This window comes from Carex rostrata, chromosome 2 (assembly GCF_964058835.1).
Source record: "Carex rostrata chromosome 2, lpCarRost1.2, whole genome shotgun sequence".
Classification (NCBI taxonomy): Eukaryota; Viridiplantae; Streptophyta; class Magnoliopsida; order Poales; family Cyperaceae; genus Carex; species Carex rostrata.
Window position 1 is genome coordinate 18,114,820 of NC_135919.1, and position 17,697 is coordinate 18,132,516.

The window sequence follows — 17,697 nt, forward strand, 5'->3', positions numbered from 1 at the left end:
TTCACCCACTCTAAATCACATTTTGAATCCAACGGATACAGTTTAAAAACAATCTAACTATTGCAAAACTTCTTTTATGAGATGAATTTACATTTCAAAATCACTTCTTTATCTAAACCATTGTAAATCTTCTCATGTCTTTAATTACACAGGGAATGAGATCCAGTGTTATTTTTCTCATACTCTTCTCTCTATCTCTCTCCTCTTACTCTCTCTTCTGCATGATATTATTTCTCTCTCTTATCTTCTTTGAAGAGAGATAGAGAGAAAATGAATAGCAGCACATTGGAATCCGATTACACTGACAAGTATCTTATGTAGTATTGTATGGGGGTGAACCCCACCACTTGATGGCTTAGTCTAAAAAACAATGCATATTCGGAATAGCGCAGGGAGCCAATATTACTTGTGCTTTGAAATTCGTGCAAAGTTAAAATAACGACACTATCCAATACTCCACATAACAGTACCTCTGTAGTACTGAGAGGATACGATTCCTTAATGACACTAGGATTGTTGTGAGACTTCTTCACTAAATTTTTTTTTTAAAAAAAAAATTGAATGTCACAATTATAAATTCTATAAAGGAATCTTACGGTCAAGTAAAATATACGTTTAAATTCTAAAAATCTATATAATAAAAAAAATATAATTAATCACATTCTTACATAGAAATATAAAAATATGTTCTCTATTTTATAAGAAGAGATGGTACGGAAAAATATGAATCTTCGATCATAATAAATAAAAGGAGATTTAAATCTGATAAATGAGAATGTTGGTGACATAATATAGGTAAGAAAAGTTAGCATTTTACTCCCTCTGGAAAGCATATTTTTTTTCGTAAAATATATGAAAAAAGTAGTGATCACTCAGCAAATTCAACTATATTTCGCAAATTTATTTAAGAGAGACATGAATTAATCTACTTCTAATTAAGAGTCACCATTGCTTAATTTTTTCTGGAAAACAATATACTTATTTCATAATACAACTATTGGGTAATAAACTTGGTTTACAAAATTAAAAAGGAGCTATTCCCTGATACAAGAGCAAAACATTCATCACAGTTCATTAGATCTTTGTAGAAGAATATATATAAATAAAGGTAATTATATATGTAAACCAATTTATAAGACCCATAATTGTATATTATATGAAGATAAGTTTACATAAATAAATTTAAAAGTTTTCAAAAATATATTTCTTCAGTTTTTCAAAATTTTGTTTACAAACTAAATCAACACATAATTGTATTAATTGGTCAAATTATATTAAGAGCACAGATACAGAGCCACAGACAATCCTACTTATCTATTATTACGCAACAGAAAGGACAGCCACAGAAGATCTATCTCCGAAGCATTCTCTCCAAAAACACGCGGCTACTCGTCCCTCTCTCTCTCTCTCTCTCTCATGCTGGTTTTCTCCCCTCCACTATTACGGTTCTCTCCTTCACAGCCAGATGTCACAAACTTTTTTCCCCACCAACAATTCAATCAAGCAAAAAGTCGAATAATTTTTTAAGAAAGAACCACCCAAAAAAAAAGAAATAACCAAGCTCACATTTTTCTCTCACTCAGCCTCAACGCCTATTGCCTTGCCAAAAAATAACCAACTTTTGAATTCCAATTCCTTCCAGAAAATCAGAAAAAGGAAAATTTCCATCCCAATTTCATGTCTATGTGAATCTTATCTTCTCTTTCAAGCCTTGACCAGAGCTGAGTTCGATTCGTTGAACCGATCGACTGGAATAAATTTGCTTCTTTTTTGAATTTTTTGTTTTTAGCATTAAAGTGGGGGGTCCTTATCTGATCTCATATCGCGTGCTTCTCCTTCTCTTTCCCCTTTTGGTGCTGATCAAACCGATAAAAAGCGACCCTTTTTGAGCTCTGGAATTGACCTTTGGCGAATTGAGAGAGGTGTACACTGTTGTTGGTTTTAGTAACCTTGAAAGAGATGGAGGCGGATTCGCGATGCAAATCCAGCTCAAATTTGGAGAGGTTCCTCAGTTGCGTCACGCCATCTGTTCCCCTGTATTCTCTTTCAAAGGTTCAATCGCTTTTCTTAACTCGTGTCTCTTGATTTTGCTTGATTTCTCTGTTTTTGGACAATAACTTGTATGCCATTTTAAATTTGAAAAAATTTGGGATTTTTATTTTTATCTCTATACAAAATTAGCTCATGTAACTACTGACCAAGTACTCTGATTTGGAAGAAGTTAATAGTTATGTAACTATTGTTGTTTCTGTTTTCTGTTTATCTTATTAGATATATTTGTTTTTAAATTAATTTATTTGTATTATAAATTTACGTAATTATTCTTCAAAACGGAATACAAACAGAATCGATTTTAATTTTTCGGCCTTTTTACTGTTTTTATTTTATTTTGAAGGTTGAGATGATAATTGAGCATTTATTTATATCAAAGGACTGTTTGGTAATTTAAATTTATGATGGGTTTTATTGTTTTTTTTTTATTTTGAAGGTTGAGATGATAATTGAGCATTTATTTATATCAAAGGACTGTTTGGTAATTTAATTTATGATGGTTTTTTTTTTAATTTGAAGGTTGAGATGATAATTGAGCATTTATTTATATCAAAGGACTGCTTGGTAATTTATATTTATGATGGGGTTTTAACACAGGATAGTTTCAAAGATCCCAATAGCTTGTTTCAACGTGATGGCGGAGAAATGGTGGAGTGCTTTGCACTGGAGGATTTATGGGACTGGTATGAAGAGTGCAGTGCTTATGGACTTGGTGTACCAGTTGGCTTGAACACCGGAGACGGTGTGGTTCAGTACTATGTCCCCTACCTCTCAGCTCTTCAGATTTATACAAGCAAATCTCATATCATTCCCAAGTACCATTTTAAATTTTTTAATAATAATATTTATTGATTTACATTTTACAGGACCTTAAGTATTTTTTTTTAGTTCTTTTGATGTTAGATATGCTGTGTTTTAGCTGTATTGAATTGCCAGAATGGTCCTGATGTACCAACCTCCCCATATGCTCCCAAAAGATTAAAATTTGCATTTTGGTCTTGAAACATTATGATTTGTACCTTTTTGCCCCTATTTCAATCTTTGATCCAAAAGATTGCAAAAATATGTGTAGCTTGGTGTTATTTGATGAAATATCCTTCAGTGAAAAAATAGCTTACTCTACATCAGCAAAGGCCAGAACTTATTTTGTTGGTTTTCTGATTAGAAATGACAGTAGGGACCAGAATGGTAAACTGGGATGTGAAAGAAAGCAACCAAAAGAAGAAATTGCAAATTCTAGGATTAAAAAGATAATTTGGCGATACTTATTCTGAACTCGCTCTTCTAATTAACACACACATGTATAAATAGGAACAATGGGGCAACCGAGGAGAGCGAGAGCGACTGGTGGAGCGATGACAGTACGGCAAGTGAGAAGCTGTCAAAGTCTTGGGATGATGTGTCTGTCTCTGACGACATGACCTATGAATCCGAACCTTCTCCGAAGGATCGTTTCGGGAACTTGTACTTCCAATTTGTCGAGTGGGACTCTCCTTATCAACGCATACCTCTTTTTGACAAGGTTTATTTTATTGGGATTATTGTTGAATAAGCTTATAATGCTATATTTTTCTTTACTGACATATTTTTTTTAAAATTGAATTTAGATCAATGAGCTGTCAAGAGATCATCCAGGGCTGATGTCCTTTAAGAGTGCCGAGATCTCTCCTGCTAGCTGGTTGTCTGTTGCATGGTAATTTTTCTTTTAATTTTCTCTTTCTTTATTTCCTAGCATAACAATTTTTAATTCTCCTAAATAACAAGGGTTATTTGAAAAGAAATCAATTGTTAGTGCTGAACTCTTCCTGGTGTTGTAAATGTGGTACAGTAAACCTTATTTATTGTTGGAAATGTAAAATTTTTAAGTGGTCTTTGGATCTGTATTTATTCTATTATTTAAATATTTTATACATGAAGGTATCCGATATATGACATCCCTGCTAGAGGGAGTTCAAAGGAGATGGCGACGTGCTTTTTGACATACCATACCATCTCATCTTTGTTCCAAGGTATCTCTACTTTCTGATAAAGAGTCAATTCATTTGCAGTTGACAGTTTTAAACTTCTATTTAGGATCTCTCTCTGTTTTTTTTGGGTGTGTGTATTTGCTGAATTGAGCAGTTGCGGGTAAGTGGTACCTATTGAGTGCACTGAGGTTAAAGCAGAGTCGGGAGGGATACTTGCATCACTGAGGGCTAATTGAATAAAATTTCGGGTTTCGTTTATAATTCGAAACTTTCTGGGTTACGTTTCAAAAAAATTCCAAATCAAATGTTAGTGCACCAATTTCCTACCACTGTAGAATTCAGCCTGATCATAGTGATACTGATATCTTACCGTTGTAGTTTACTTTGTCATGAACACGGGTTAAAGGTATATAATAGAAAATAATATGTTAATAATAATTCTAAATTATCTTTTATTTTGTCCCTTCCAAATATTACTCAGATGAGAAAGAGGTGAGGAATGACGGGGGCTTGATAGCTGTTGCAACAAAAGCAAAATGGAAGAAGCACGTAAGTCTGTCTCCTTTTGGTTTAGTGACATACAAAATGCAAGGGAAGGTATGGAGAGATCTGGAAGCTTCTAGAACAATAGGTACACTATATAGTGCGGCCGACTCTTGGTTAAGGCAGCTCGGGGTACACCACCATGACTTCAACTTCTTCACAAATCACCAATGTAAATAGGTAGTAATAAGACGGTACGTAGATGAGATCCTAATGCTAGTAAATGGATCCAGTAGATCGAGTTTTTTAATGTGCTACTCGAGTGATCGATCTCATGTATTTTAGCACTCTGTTTTGATGGTTAATCTAATGGTTTTGATTGACTAATCACTGATCAAATTTTATTTTCTGTTCTGGTAAGAAAAGAGAACATATCATGCAACATCTTGAGACACCTCAAAAAGCCAACACCTCAATGGAAGATGAGAAATATCAAAGTATAGGAAAACACATGGAGCATATGTACATTTTTATATTTTCTAAGCATGTTACTTATTTTTTATTATTTTTTTTCTGTGTGGTGGTGGGGTGTCATTGTGTTGTGTCAATGAATCGAACTCTAGCGAGCTACTTTTAGTGTGAGTTTGATTTATAAATTTATCAGTTTTGAGTTTAATTTGTTAGGATTCGAGGTAGGTTGTTTGAACCGAGTTTGTTTGAATTTAAATAATGAACGAGCATTCAACGCTTGAATCAACCGTAGGTCGAGTTTGCTCATGTTGAGTTTATCAACGGTTGAAATTTGAAGTAGAAAAAGATAAAATCAGAGATTAAAAATACACATTGTTTATATCAAGTACTTAGATTAAATTTATGAAGTTTATAGTTTGGACTTGAAATTTATAAAATTTATGTAATTTTGTGGGTGCGAATAAAAAAAATATATATTTATATTTTACGATATTATTTACCTGGCCTGCTTGTTGCTCAGGTCGTTATCAATGCTAATTGTGGGCAATGTCGTTACCACTCGTTGGGAGAAATGGAGAGAATAAAAACAGCATTTCGAATTAGCATTTTCTCATAATATTGTAAGATCGATAATTGAGATTCTTTGTGGTGTGAGAGGCTAGGCTAGAGCTAGATGCCTTTTTAGTCGGTCAATGACATTGATGTAAAAATTATAATTTTTTTTTTTTTTTTGCTCACTGAAATGGCGTTTGCTTTTTTGAAATTCTCAAGACTGTTCGGCCTTTAATTAGGAATGGGTATGGACAAAGAAATTGAACTGAAAAATATTCTTTTGTTTTTTTCACGGAAACAGTAATGCGGTCGAACAGGATCTTAATTGGGAAGGAAGTGGGGCGCTTCTAGGAATCCGTGTCGAATTTTTTTTATAAACTATAATTAATTAAATTAATTTTAGCAAAGCAGCATAATTATTTTTTTTACAAAAATTACAATCCCCAATTTGGTCCTCAAATTTTACTTTTTGGAGAAACCGAATTAGAGATTCGGTCCACATTTTCCTCTGTTTCGACCCCTGTTTTTCTCAAGGACAGCCCTTGTTTCTGCCAGGAACAAGCTGTTTCGAACACCCCATATTTCTGTGATGTATTTCCTCTGTTTCGGCCCATAGTTCAGCATGTTTCTTCCAGGAACAAGTTGTTTCTGCCAGGGACAGACCCTGTTTCTTCCAAGAACAAGCTGTTTCTGCCAAGGACAGCCCTCATTTCAAAATAAAGGGAGATCGAATCTCCAATTCGGTCCAGAAAAAAAAAGTAAAATGGGAAGACCGAATTGGAGATTCGGTCCTTTTGATTTTTGTAAAAAAAAAAAAAAGTAATCATGCTGCTTTGCTAAAATTAATTTAATTAATTATGGTTTATAAAAAAAATTCGTCCGTGTCCCTCCAGTACCTAAGGTACAAATTATGAAAATGGACGGTCCAGATTAATTTCAGCTATGCCAAATTTAATCTAGAACCCATTGGGACTATGGGGTTTGCTTTGAGATTCGTGCCACATGAAAAGAACGGTTCATATTTATAACTTGCACTTTAGGTTCCTGGGTTGATTCGAATTCCACTTTTGGTGGGTATCAGATCGAAATCGGTTGGATATCTGTTCGAAACTATTTGATTCGTTTTATGATTCGTATGTATCATTTTAATATACTAGTAATCATGTCTGTGCACAGCAACGGGAGCAAATTATGTAGTAGAAAATATTAAGCTCCTTAATAAGGAGGAGAGATAATTTAAATCAAATTTGTAGAGAAAAATAGTTAAATACTATATTTATCTTCAAGATAACACATGTGAACTCTAGTGTAGTGGTAAGAATTTTGGCACCAACAGAACCCAACTGGGTTCGAATCCCGCCTTCAGCAGAAAAAAAAAAGAAAAAGGGTGCGCGGTGCAGAGGCTCGGTCCGTAGGTGCCGTGCGTGGTTCAGAGGCGCAGTCCACGGGTGCGGCGCGCGGTCTAGGGGCACTGGGATCATATGCGACGCGACCAATACATACTTAAGTGTTGAAGCTCATAATTTCGAAAATTCATCTATGCGATCTGGAAATTCAATGGCGAAGCATCATTCCGGAAAAAAAAAAAATAATAAATCAAGATCCTTTCAAGATCTAGACATTAAGCTTCTTAATAAGAAGGAGAGATGTGTGAATGAAAGGCACACAAATCATGAAGCAAATCGAACTATTCTGAACATACATTGGATCGATTTGTCCATCAGAGGTGGCCTGCTTCCCATTCAAAGATGGTCTTTGGTCTTTTCCATAATTATAAATTATTCTCGTGTATAGTTCTCAACTGTATTTATTTATGTAGAACAATATGTCAATGTGATATTTTTCTAAGATAATTCTAGCTCATATTCAACTCTATGACATATAAATTTAAAAAATATTATTTTTATTTTTATTTTTTTTGAACAAATTGGCAGAGGCTGAAATTGTAAAAAATATTATTAAAGTTACAAATTTGAAATTGTAAATGTTACTTTTTAATTATTTAAATAGGATATATATTAAATTTGTTTGTTTCACAACTGTAGATGTGTTCTCAACATTATTAAAATTCTGATGTCAATGAGATAATTTCTCAATTTTAATTGGATATTACATCTTTAATGAGAATTGATAGAAGTGACTTCAAATTTCAAAAGTTCTTGATACATTATCAAATAATATTTAAATTATATGTTCAATAATATACCTATATTTTTTTTAATTTTATTGTTAAAATTATAAAAATAACTACTGTCATATGTTCCCTCAGCTCAGTACCTCGTTTCGTGCATTTGTTTGATGCGCTTGATTGTCTAATCCTCCAACTGTTCAACGTCTTTTCTGAATTCGCATACTCTGAGATATCTCATATTTTGCGTGACTTTTTGGAAAATCTCAACCGTTCAAATACGTTCTGCACGAATGTCAAAGCTCAAATAATACTGGCCCCGCGGTATTCACAAATAGACACCAGACACGTCGGTCATGCAAAATATGTGATATCTTAGAGGATACACACTCGTCTAAGAAGAAAATATCATCCGTAAACTGTAAAGTAAAGAAAGAAAATATGTGATATCTTAGACACCAGACACGTCGGCCTGCATTTGATTCCTTCTCTAGTCCCTTCTATTTCTTTCCTTTTCTTTCTTTACTTTTTTTTTCATCTTTCATATTTCACAGGATCTGAACTTGGATATTCTTTAGCCCAATCCCGGCCCATGAAGAGAAATAAAACCTCGTAATCTTCTCAATGAAAAGTAATTTCTAAAATGGCAATAGTAAAATATATAAATAGCAAGAAATATTGGAAAAATGGGGATAATTTGACCGTTACTAATTTTTGTGTTTACCATATTTGGCATGTAATCTGCTAAGTGTCGTCTAATATCTATTTAATCCCCTATTGCACTGTCGACTGTTGTTATAATGTTATTATAATGTTTCATTATGCAAAAATTACCCGTATAATTAATTGTTGTTGACACGTTATACTATTACTTCGTATTTTTATTTGACCAAATTATTATTTGAGGCAGGACCAAATCTTAAATAACTAATTAAAATTAACAGTGTTGTAAAAGCCAGTCTTAACGGCCGTTTAATCGCTAACGGTAATCAAACCGTTACGAATGCACTTAACAGATGTTTGTTTACGGATGAAAACAATTAATCACCCGTTCTTTCCGATTAATCGACCGTTTTACCGTTTAATCGTCCGTTTATTCTCATTTATTTCCGTTTATTTCAATTTATTTCAGTAAATATATTTTTTTTTTTTGTGATAGTATGTGATAATAAGTTTTATAAATCATGTATTGTAGTTTTATTTATGCTTAGACAAACATCCAATATTTTTATATATGTTTTTTCTTCTTACTTTGAAATTGATTAATTTCCTGTTATTTCTATACCATATTTTTTTTTTACTTACTGGTGTATTTTTTTTTCAATTAGTACAACAGATTCATTTATGAAACTAAGTTGTTATCATAAACTAAATTTAGTGATTTTATGTTCAAATGTTTCATTTTTTTTTTCAAATAATATGCTATAAGTATTTGAAAAAGCTTAATTCTTGAATTTATTTTTCATTAAATAAATATGTTACTTATACATGTAAAGTGCTTATGTGTTAAGAAAAAATAAACGTAGTGTCATGTTGTAATAATAAAACTAAGTGAAATTAAGTTTATATTTATTTGATAAGTTTAATGAGTTAAATAAATTATTTTTTATAAATTAAGACATATATACATAAATTTAACAAAAACATTAAATTGTCCGCATAATTCCAATTAATCAGTTGCATACTGGTTAATCGCTTAGCGGTACTTCGTCCGTCCGATGACCGCATATCATTATTTACAACACTAAAGTTTGTCAACAGACTATGCTTTTTACAATCAAACGAGAAATTATTTACAAAATAAGATAATATCTTAATTGACACACATGCAATTGGACATTGGAGTGGTATTTTATTCATTTTAAGTTTGCAAATAGGTAACGTACTTAAGTGTAAGTTTATAATGGTATAGAGCCAAAAAAAAAAATGATAAATAGAAAGCCCACGAATTATATTGAATTCGATATTTATCCCGGATTGCATCCACAAAATTGGTGGACACAACATGAAATTGCATCCAACAATTCACCGCAGTTTTAAATAGATTTGTTTATTAATTTTTTAAAATAGATAGAGCAACTTATAATTTGAATATACTAGAAGGAACATCAAACAAAAATAGATAAAACATCTTACAATTTAAATGTACTAGAAGTACTACGAATCATTTTCCAGGTATGGTTTCTTGCAGTTGTAGAAAAAATTAAACTATTTCTTAGTGTGTTACTGGAGAAAAATAAAAATATTTTGGATATGAGTTATTAATCCCGGTTCAAAAATCACTTCTGAATATATAAAAAAAATTATCATGTTCCTTCTGGTACATTCAAATTCTAAGATACTACATCTAATTTAATATAATTTGAATGAATTAGAAGGACCACAATAATTTTTTTATATACTCAGAAGTGATTTTTTAATCGGGATCAATAATTTAGATCCAAAATATTTTTATTTTTCTTCAGTAACACACCAAGAAATAATTTATTTTTTTCTACAGCCACAAAAAATTATGTCTGAAAAATATTTCGTAGTACTTCTAGTACATCTAAATTATAAAATGTCTTATATATTTTATTTGATGTTTCTTCTATTACATTCAAATTATAAATTGCTCCAACCATTTTCGAAAATTAAAAAAAAAACCTATTTAAATATGCGGTGAACTGTTGGACGCAATTTCATGTTGTGTACATACGTCCACCAATTTTGTGGACACAATGTTAGATTGCGTCTGTGGTAAATATCGTATTCCACAAAATTCGTGGTTTTTCTGTTTATCAATTTGTTAGGTATGATAAATTGAAAAAAATTTGGGTATAGAGTTGATATTTTGTTGTGTTGTTATAATAAATATATGTTATTTACAATTTCGACTTTATTAAAATTAGGAAATTTTGATTTGACAAAGAATGTATCATCACTTAATGTCGCTGTACATTATTCAGAATCATGATCATGATTCATGAGTATCGTTAATTTACAAATAGATTGGCTTTTTAATTATACTATTACTAAGCTTGTCAATTCAGTAAGTTACTCAGTGTGAAATGCTTTTATTAGCTGGATAAGATTTTGGAAATAAAAAAAAAGTTTATAAATGATTTGTTGTGCTGATATAAATATTTGGATTTTTTTTAATGAGATGTTGTGAATGCGGATGATTTTGAGAAAAAATCTCTAATCACAAAATCATGCTAGCAAGTAACAGTTTATAATTACAAAATCATGCTAGCAAGTATCCGGTGCGGTTCAGATCAAATTCAGCTTGTTGTTCGGTCCAAACTGTTCACTATACATCACAATTTGTGCATATAACTTAAATATTCGTACGAATTAAGTGCGTATGTATCTGGACTCTGATCGAACGACTTTGACTAAATATCTGATTGAGTTTGGTCTGATACCATCGGACCGTCCCAAACCCGAGTCCATATCCCCCAGGTACTCAACCCGGTACTCATAGAATGGACCAAACTCAATCCGGTACTCATAGAAACCAATGAAAACCATCACGGGTCACCGCATAACCACCTGTGTTGAATACAAAACTGAATAGCAAAAGTGTACCTTAATCCATGACTATCTTGTGCGAAAGAGCACCATCAATTCGATTCTTCCAAAATAGCAAGATCCTTTAGCTAGAGAGTCTTATTTGTTATGCTTTCTCAAAAATCTCTCACACTCTAATCTAATGGGATAATGAGAGATGAATTTAGAATAACCTTGTATTATAGAGACCAAATTATAATATACAAAGACACCATTGGCTGTCCAATATAGTAGTTATTAAATTCAACCCATAATAATATTAAATATTACCTCTTAAGTTGTACACATTAGAGATCCACATTCTATATGACACATTAATAAACAATAAATAAATAAACTACATATAATCACTTTTAATCAAACATTAAATTGATAGTGTATAATATATAATTATTTTATATATAAGTACAACGTTGAATTAATAATCTAACAATAAAAAGGGTCCAGATTTACATATTGCACCTCAGGTACCTAGGGGATCCGAATTCCCCAGACCTAAGTCCATTCAACAAAATTATCCATCCAAACTTATATTGTTTGTTAGTTTCAACCGAAAGTATGTTATCGGAGCACTATGTACTTTCATTTTGGCAATGATATTTTTGTTCATAATATATCCTTGATTTGACAACGATATATCCTTCAAAGCCGCTGTCAACTTTCTTAAAGATACTGCCAACGAGCGTGAAACATGCAAACAAAAACAAAAGTTTTGTGCATGATAGAGTTATATTAACGAGCTAATCCACCACATATATATATAAAAAAAATTGTCTCTTATTTGCTCTTACCGATGGTCGGCAGATCCTTCTAATTTTAATTTTAATTTTTTTCTTTGTGTTTAAGGCTGAATTTCTTCAACATCATAGAAAAACATTAATTTGATAAGGTCATATATAGAACTTGAGCAAACATGTCAACAAATAAAACATAATCTAGAAATAGCCAAATGCTGGTCGTCCGGCCAAATTCCCTTCTATTATTGTAATAATTTTGTTAATGCCATTATAAAAAAAAGTCTAATCAACTATTTCCCAGTCTGTTTAATCCCAACCACAAAATTTTTACAGTACTGGTGGATTTTTTTTATTTGATATAAGAACCGTTCAAATTAATCTTACAAGCAGCGGTTGAGAAATACTACTACAATTCAATCGAGCAGCAGCTGATGTGAAGTGAAGGGGTAAAATATTAACAGAGAAATTTTAGCTTTATACAGCGCATAAATCATATACTACGTTTTTTTATTCTATAGTTAGTGCGCTGCAAGAAGTTAAAACTGTTACCCGTAAGTGACTATATATTCCCCATTGCCCCACGACGGTTCTATTGAATTCATCCACCTAAGGTAACAGACTATTTCTATTTGAATCACGGCCGTCAGATCGGAATTCGGGCCAATCATGTCCGAGGTGGAACGCACGGGCCATTTTAATAGTCGTGCGGATTCTGATTGGACGGTCTAGATCCAACCAGAAATATTCTGTTACCTTAGGTGGTATGAATTGCTGTTCTACTGGTAACTTATTCCTCGACGCTATTCCCGCCTCTTGGTGTCGCAATTCGGACCTCTCCGTGCGATAGAAATAATAAAATAAGAAAGTTAAATAAAAAAAGGAATAGGATGAAACGATCAAATTCCTCTGGTTTCTTCTCTTCTTCTCTGCTCAACTCCACAAAGAAGCGATCAAAACTCAAAAGGGAAGAGAGAGAGAGAGAGAGAGAGAGGCATGTTTCTCTCTTTCTTTCTCGGATTCCTCGTCGGAGTGGCATCTCTCTTAGGTCTGGGAGTATTTCTTTTCCTTTGCGCGCTTGATTGGATTGAGAGGCAGAACAAGAAAACGGTTGATTCCTTGGAGAAACGACAAACTCGGGATCTCTTTGTAGAACCCACGATTGATCTCCCTTATCAGAAGAAGGTAAGGATTGATCGCGCTTACCAAATTGAGAAAATTCCATCTAAGAGTTGTATTTCAAATATTCTGAACTTCAGGGAGGTAAGCTGAATTTGCATGAACTCTGTCAGTCAAATTGAGAACTATTCCTGGGTATGATTGACCTTTCTTGTGACATCGTTTACATAACAAGTTTGCACGAGTAGAATTTGGTAACCTGAGATCAGAACTGTTATGATTTGTTCCTTTACTCTTTGCACTTGAAGTGCATTTTTGTTTTTGTCTTTAATATTTATAGAACGTGATATAACATTCCTCTTGGTTTTTATTTCAGGGTTTAGTCTGGATACTAGACCGTGAAAAAAAATCGAAAGTCAACTCTGATGGGGCAACAGTCAGCGGATCAAAAGAGAAAAAGGAGAAAAACAAAGTTGTGGAGGTTTCAGCCGTAAAGAAACATGCCAGCATTAAGTGCCATACTCTAATTCTTAAAAGTCCTGAGGGCTCTTCTGCAAAAATTGACCTTTCAAACTGTACTGTTATTGCAGTCTCATCTTCCAATAATCCTTCCCGCAAATGGTAACTCTATTTACCTAACAAATTTATTCTGATGAAATGTTTGTTTCTCTATTATCTGTTTTCAGTCCAGGAGACGAAAAAAAGGATTCAGTTTTAATTTTATTTTTATTTTTTGTGGTTACTAATAAGTTGAAATAGTACCTAAAGTAAGTGCCAAGAAATATTACCAAAATTTGTAATATGTTATGATCATACATGAACTGATTCTCTTACTGATCTGGGTAAGAGGAATTAAAAACTTTCAATTGGTTAATTTTTTTGGGATTTCTCACTGGTACAGTGCTGTTAACTGCAGAGATGGTTGCTTTTGAACTGAACTGACTATACAGAACCGCAAAATTTTTCCAGGTACCTAGTACCTATAAAGACTGTAGTGTGATGCATCATTTACTTTCAGGGCAAAGAGGTACCCAATAAAGATCCAAAGCAAGGAGGCATCGGCAGAGCTGTACAATGGTAGTAATACAGTATATTTATATGCTGATACCTCTTGGGAGAAGGAAAGCTGGTGCAAGGCTTTGCGGCTTGCCTCCACTACTGACCCCAAAAAATTAAGTTCACACTCTGAAATGATCCAAAATTACCAGAATTACCTGGATGAAATAAATTCGGAGCACCCTTCTTTCATGAAGCATGTTTCTGGATCTAATAAGCAAATTGCCCGTACCAATCGAGCTGAGGGGCAGTCTAAAGTGCGTACCTTTTTCAAGAAATTCTCGAAAAGGCAATCGGCCAAGGTGGCAATTGAGAGAACCTCAAGTGAGAATTTGTGGGGCTCGCTCCAAGATTTAACCAGTTCTCCTGAGACCAGCACGGTTTTTGAGGACGATAGCAGGCTTTGTATTAATTTCTTGATTTCGCGGCTCTTTTTCGATGCACAGAATAATAATGAGATGAATAACTCTATCCAATCACGAATTCAGGTTCTCTTTTACTGTTAAGTTTTCATTTGTTATTTATTCATTTCCATGTGTGTATGCACAGAATAACACTTAAGGTTTTTTTTTGCTAATGATACTTAATTGCAGAATGCATTGTGATTTTTGGTATTTGCAAAAGGACCACTTTTTACAAGGAACAATCTAACATACTATTCTATTATCTCCGAACAATAAAGTGTTGGCTTTCCTTTTACTTTTGTGTTTAACATTAAGTGCTTGGGTTTAAGGTTTTTGAGAAGTGAGATAAACACTAGGTTTGGCTGAGGTGTTGATTTGGTGGAGAAAAATATTAACTAAAAAAAAGAAAATCATTTTCAAGGTTCTTAAAGCTATTCTCTCTCTTTTTTTTAAGTTCTCTCTACTTTTTTTTCATTATTTATTTTATATATACAAATTATTTTGAAAGGTGGCTAGGACTAGAATCCCATGTTAAATTAATTTCTACTAATAATAAAAAATGCATTGTATATTATTATTTTGTAATTTTACTGTTTGTTTGTTTTGCGCAGAGCGCTCTATTAGGGTTACGGATCCCATCATATATAGGAGAGATAACATGCACAGGTTTCAGCCTGGGGAGGCTGCCACCTCACATTTATAAAATCAGAGCTGTCCCTGTAGAGCTAAATGAAATGCTGGCGTTTGAAGTCGATTTTGATTTCACAGGCGGTTTTTTGGTCAGTGTTGAGACCAGGCTCGACATATACGCCGCTGAGCTGCAAGATGACTTCTTTCAGAAGGATCCTGACTCTGCTTCTCGTTCGGGTTCAGGTTCAGAGGAGGAAGTTTCAGATCTCCTAGAAGGTCTTGAGAATTACAGGAGGCAATGTAGGTCTGCCAATGATTTGATGCCATCTCAATTCGAAGAAGATAAAGAGGAAGCTGGTATTATCTGATTTTATATTTAGCTGTCTCGTCATTTTTATTTATTTATTTAAGCCAATTAACTGTTTTTATTGTTTTATATGTTTTACACTTGTTTTGTCCCTTATTTTCCAGTGACATCAGATGGTCTCAAACATTCAAAAAGCACAAATGCTCAGGCTTTAATTTACGCTTCAAGGTGGAAAAACATGTTAAATTCTATAGCAACTCGAGTTAACCAGGTTTTTATCCTTCTTAGTGTTACTGATTTTGTTCAATGCTTGTTACAGAAAAAATGACCAAACTGCCCTGAGCCATTTCATATTTATCCAAACCCTGGTTTTTACTCTATTAATAAACAAACAAAGGCGTACACGAATTTTCCTTGAGTTGTATTTTCTGTATGTTATCAAGGTTCCACTTTCACTTGCCATAAGGGTTAATTCAATTAGAGGCACCCTCCGATGTCACATAAAACCACCACCATCTGACCGGCTTTGGTATGGATTTACTTCAATGCCTGATGTCGATTGGAACATTGAAACCTCAATTGCAGAGCACAAAATAGCTTATAGAAACATCGCTTCTCTTCTCAAGAACCGGTTTAAGGTAACTCGATCCCTCTTATCTGCTTCAACTTGTTATAACAACTGACAAGAACTATTTTACCATTTGAGAATTTAATTTTCCTTTCCAGGCTTCCCTTTTTAGGACTATGGTGCTTCCGAACTGTGAAAATGTACCTATCCCTGGGATGCTATCTGAAAAGGACGATTGGGCTCCACGCAATACCGCCCCATTTTTGTGGGTAAATCTTGAAAGTACCCTTGATACAACAAAACTGCATGAAGAACCCAAGCCAATGACACCTGCTAATGCGGCCACTGCTTCTACAGTTAGAAGTGACAGCACCCCTTCAATAGATGAGAACGTTGAATGTGAAAGAAACGCAGTACTTGCCGAAGAAAATAGGGAGGAAACTGTGGAGTACAGTTCCGGTTCTTATGGTAACACAAATAGGGAGTTGAGGTTACCATTGTTAAAACTGGAGAAACAAGGTAGTAGTACCAGTAGTACTAGTAGTGAGAACATGGCGAGCTATTCTCCAATTAATGGACCAAACTTAACAAGTGTAACAAGTGACTTGTCTGCAACAAATGGAGAAGATGCGCAAGCTAAGAAGGTGAATCGACGAGCTAGAATGATGGATTTTGGGAAAAGGATGGGGGATAAATTAGGAGAGAATCGCAAGAAGTTTGAAGAGAAGGGCCGGAGTTTTGTTGAAAAATTGAGAGAGAACACGAACCCGGTGCAATGAAAAATTGGTTAACTGGAATTATTTTTTCCTGCATATTTGTATAGTCTAGCAGGATCAGTTGTATAGAATGCGTTTTCCGGAGAAAATAAATGGGTAACGAAGTTTTTCCTCGTGATAATTTTACGAAGTTTTTCAATTCGTGATTATTGTACGAAACTTTTTTTTGTGACAATTTAAGTGCTGCGATGAAATAAAAGATAGCCAACTCCGGCTCGGAGGTAAAAATCCGTTCTTTGTCAAAAATGTCTTAAACTGGAAATCAAAGTCCAATTCATGTTTGACAATTAAATAGAAGATAATAAAGAACACCTAAATGATGCTATAATTTCGACTTTTGAAAAGGAGTAACAGAAGGTTCGAATTTATTGTTTATTATTATTTATGCAAATGTATAAAAATAATAATATGAGACTCACTCTAATAATATTTCTGATTTTTTATTTTAATATTTTAATAATAATAATAATAATAATAAAATCTGATTTTTAGATTCTTCAAATATAAAGCAACCGTGAGAGTCCGTATCCCCAGGTACCTGAGATGCAATTAATGGACGGCCTAGATTAATTCCATCCAGACAAAACTCAATCCGATAGCTGTTGAGGCTTAGGACACCTGCTTTGAGATTTGTGTCAAGTGAAATGAATGGTCCAGATTCACCACCTGCATCTCAGGTACCTGGGGTGATGCGGATTCATCGCGTGAACCATGCGTTTGGTAAAACTAGTCAGCCGTATGCGTTTATATAATTTTTATTATTAATTTTTATTTTTGGAGGAACCAAACATGATGCACGCGGTGACGCGAGGAATTACGCACGAGCGATAGCTCTGCTCAGTCTCTCATTATCTCTTTATTTCTCTATCAGCGGAAACCAAGCGAAAAGAAATTTATT

The 17,697-nt window shown here is 33.6% G+C and overlaps 2 protein-coding genes across 4 annotated transcripts; both read left to right on the forward strand.

Annotated features, from left to right (window-relative positions):
* Positions 1 to 1,396: 1,396 nt before the first annotated feature.
* Positions 1,397 to 4,889, forward strand: LOC144546829 (uncharacterized). Of its 2 annotated transcripts, none has more exons than XM_078295398.1 (6): positions 1,397 to 2,052; positions 2,572 to 2,867; positions 3,364 to 3,574; positions 3,660 to 3,745; positions 3,970 to 4,061; positions 4,501 to 4,889. In XM_078295398.1, exons 1-6 carry the CDS (start codon positions 1,960 to 1,962, stop codon positions 4,740 to 4,742), a joined length of 1,020 nt encoding a protein of 339 aa, XP_078151524.1. In that variant the 5' UTR covers positions 1,397 to 1,959; the 3' UTR covers positions 4,743 to 4,889. The 2 variants fall into 2 exon arrangements, with proteins under 2 accessions (XP_078151524.1, XP_078151532.1); XM_078295406.1 differs by having other exon boundaries at positions 1,399 to 2,052; positions 2,650 to 2,867.
* A 7,924-nt stretch (positions 4,890 to 12,813) lies between these two features.
* LOC144546844 (uncharacterized) lies at positions 12,814 to 17,248 on the forward strand. Of its 2 annotated transcripts, XR_013508891.1 has the most exons (8): positions 12,814 to 13,124; positions 13,435 to 13,679; positions 14,077 to 14,602; positions 15,130 to 15,505; positions 15,620 to 15,726; positions 15,899 to 16,093; positions 16,182 to 16,873; positions 16,981 to 17,248. XR_013508891.1 is itself a non-coding variant. In XM_078295418.1 (7 exons), exons 1-7 carry the CDS (start codon positions 12,936 to 12,938, stop codon positions 16,800 to 16,802), a joined length of 2,259 nt encoding a protein of 752 aa, XP_078151544.1. In that variant the 5' UTR covers positions 12,814 to 12,935; the 3' UTR covers positions 16,803 to 16,940. The 2 variants fall into 2 exon arrangements, 1 of the variants encoding a protein (XP_078151544.1); XM_078295418.1 differs by lacking the exon at positions 16,981 to 17,248 and having other exon boundaries at positions 16,182 to 16,940.
* The last annotated feature ends 449 nt before the right edge of the window (positions 17,249 to 17,697 follow it).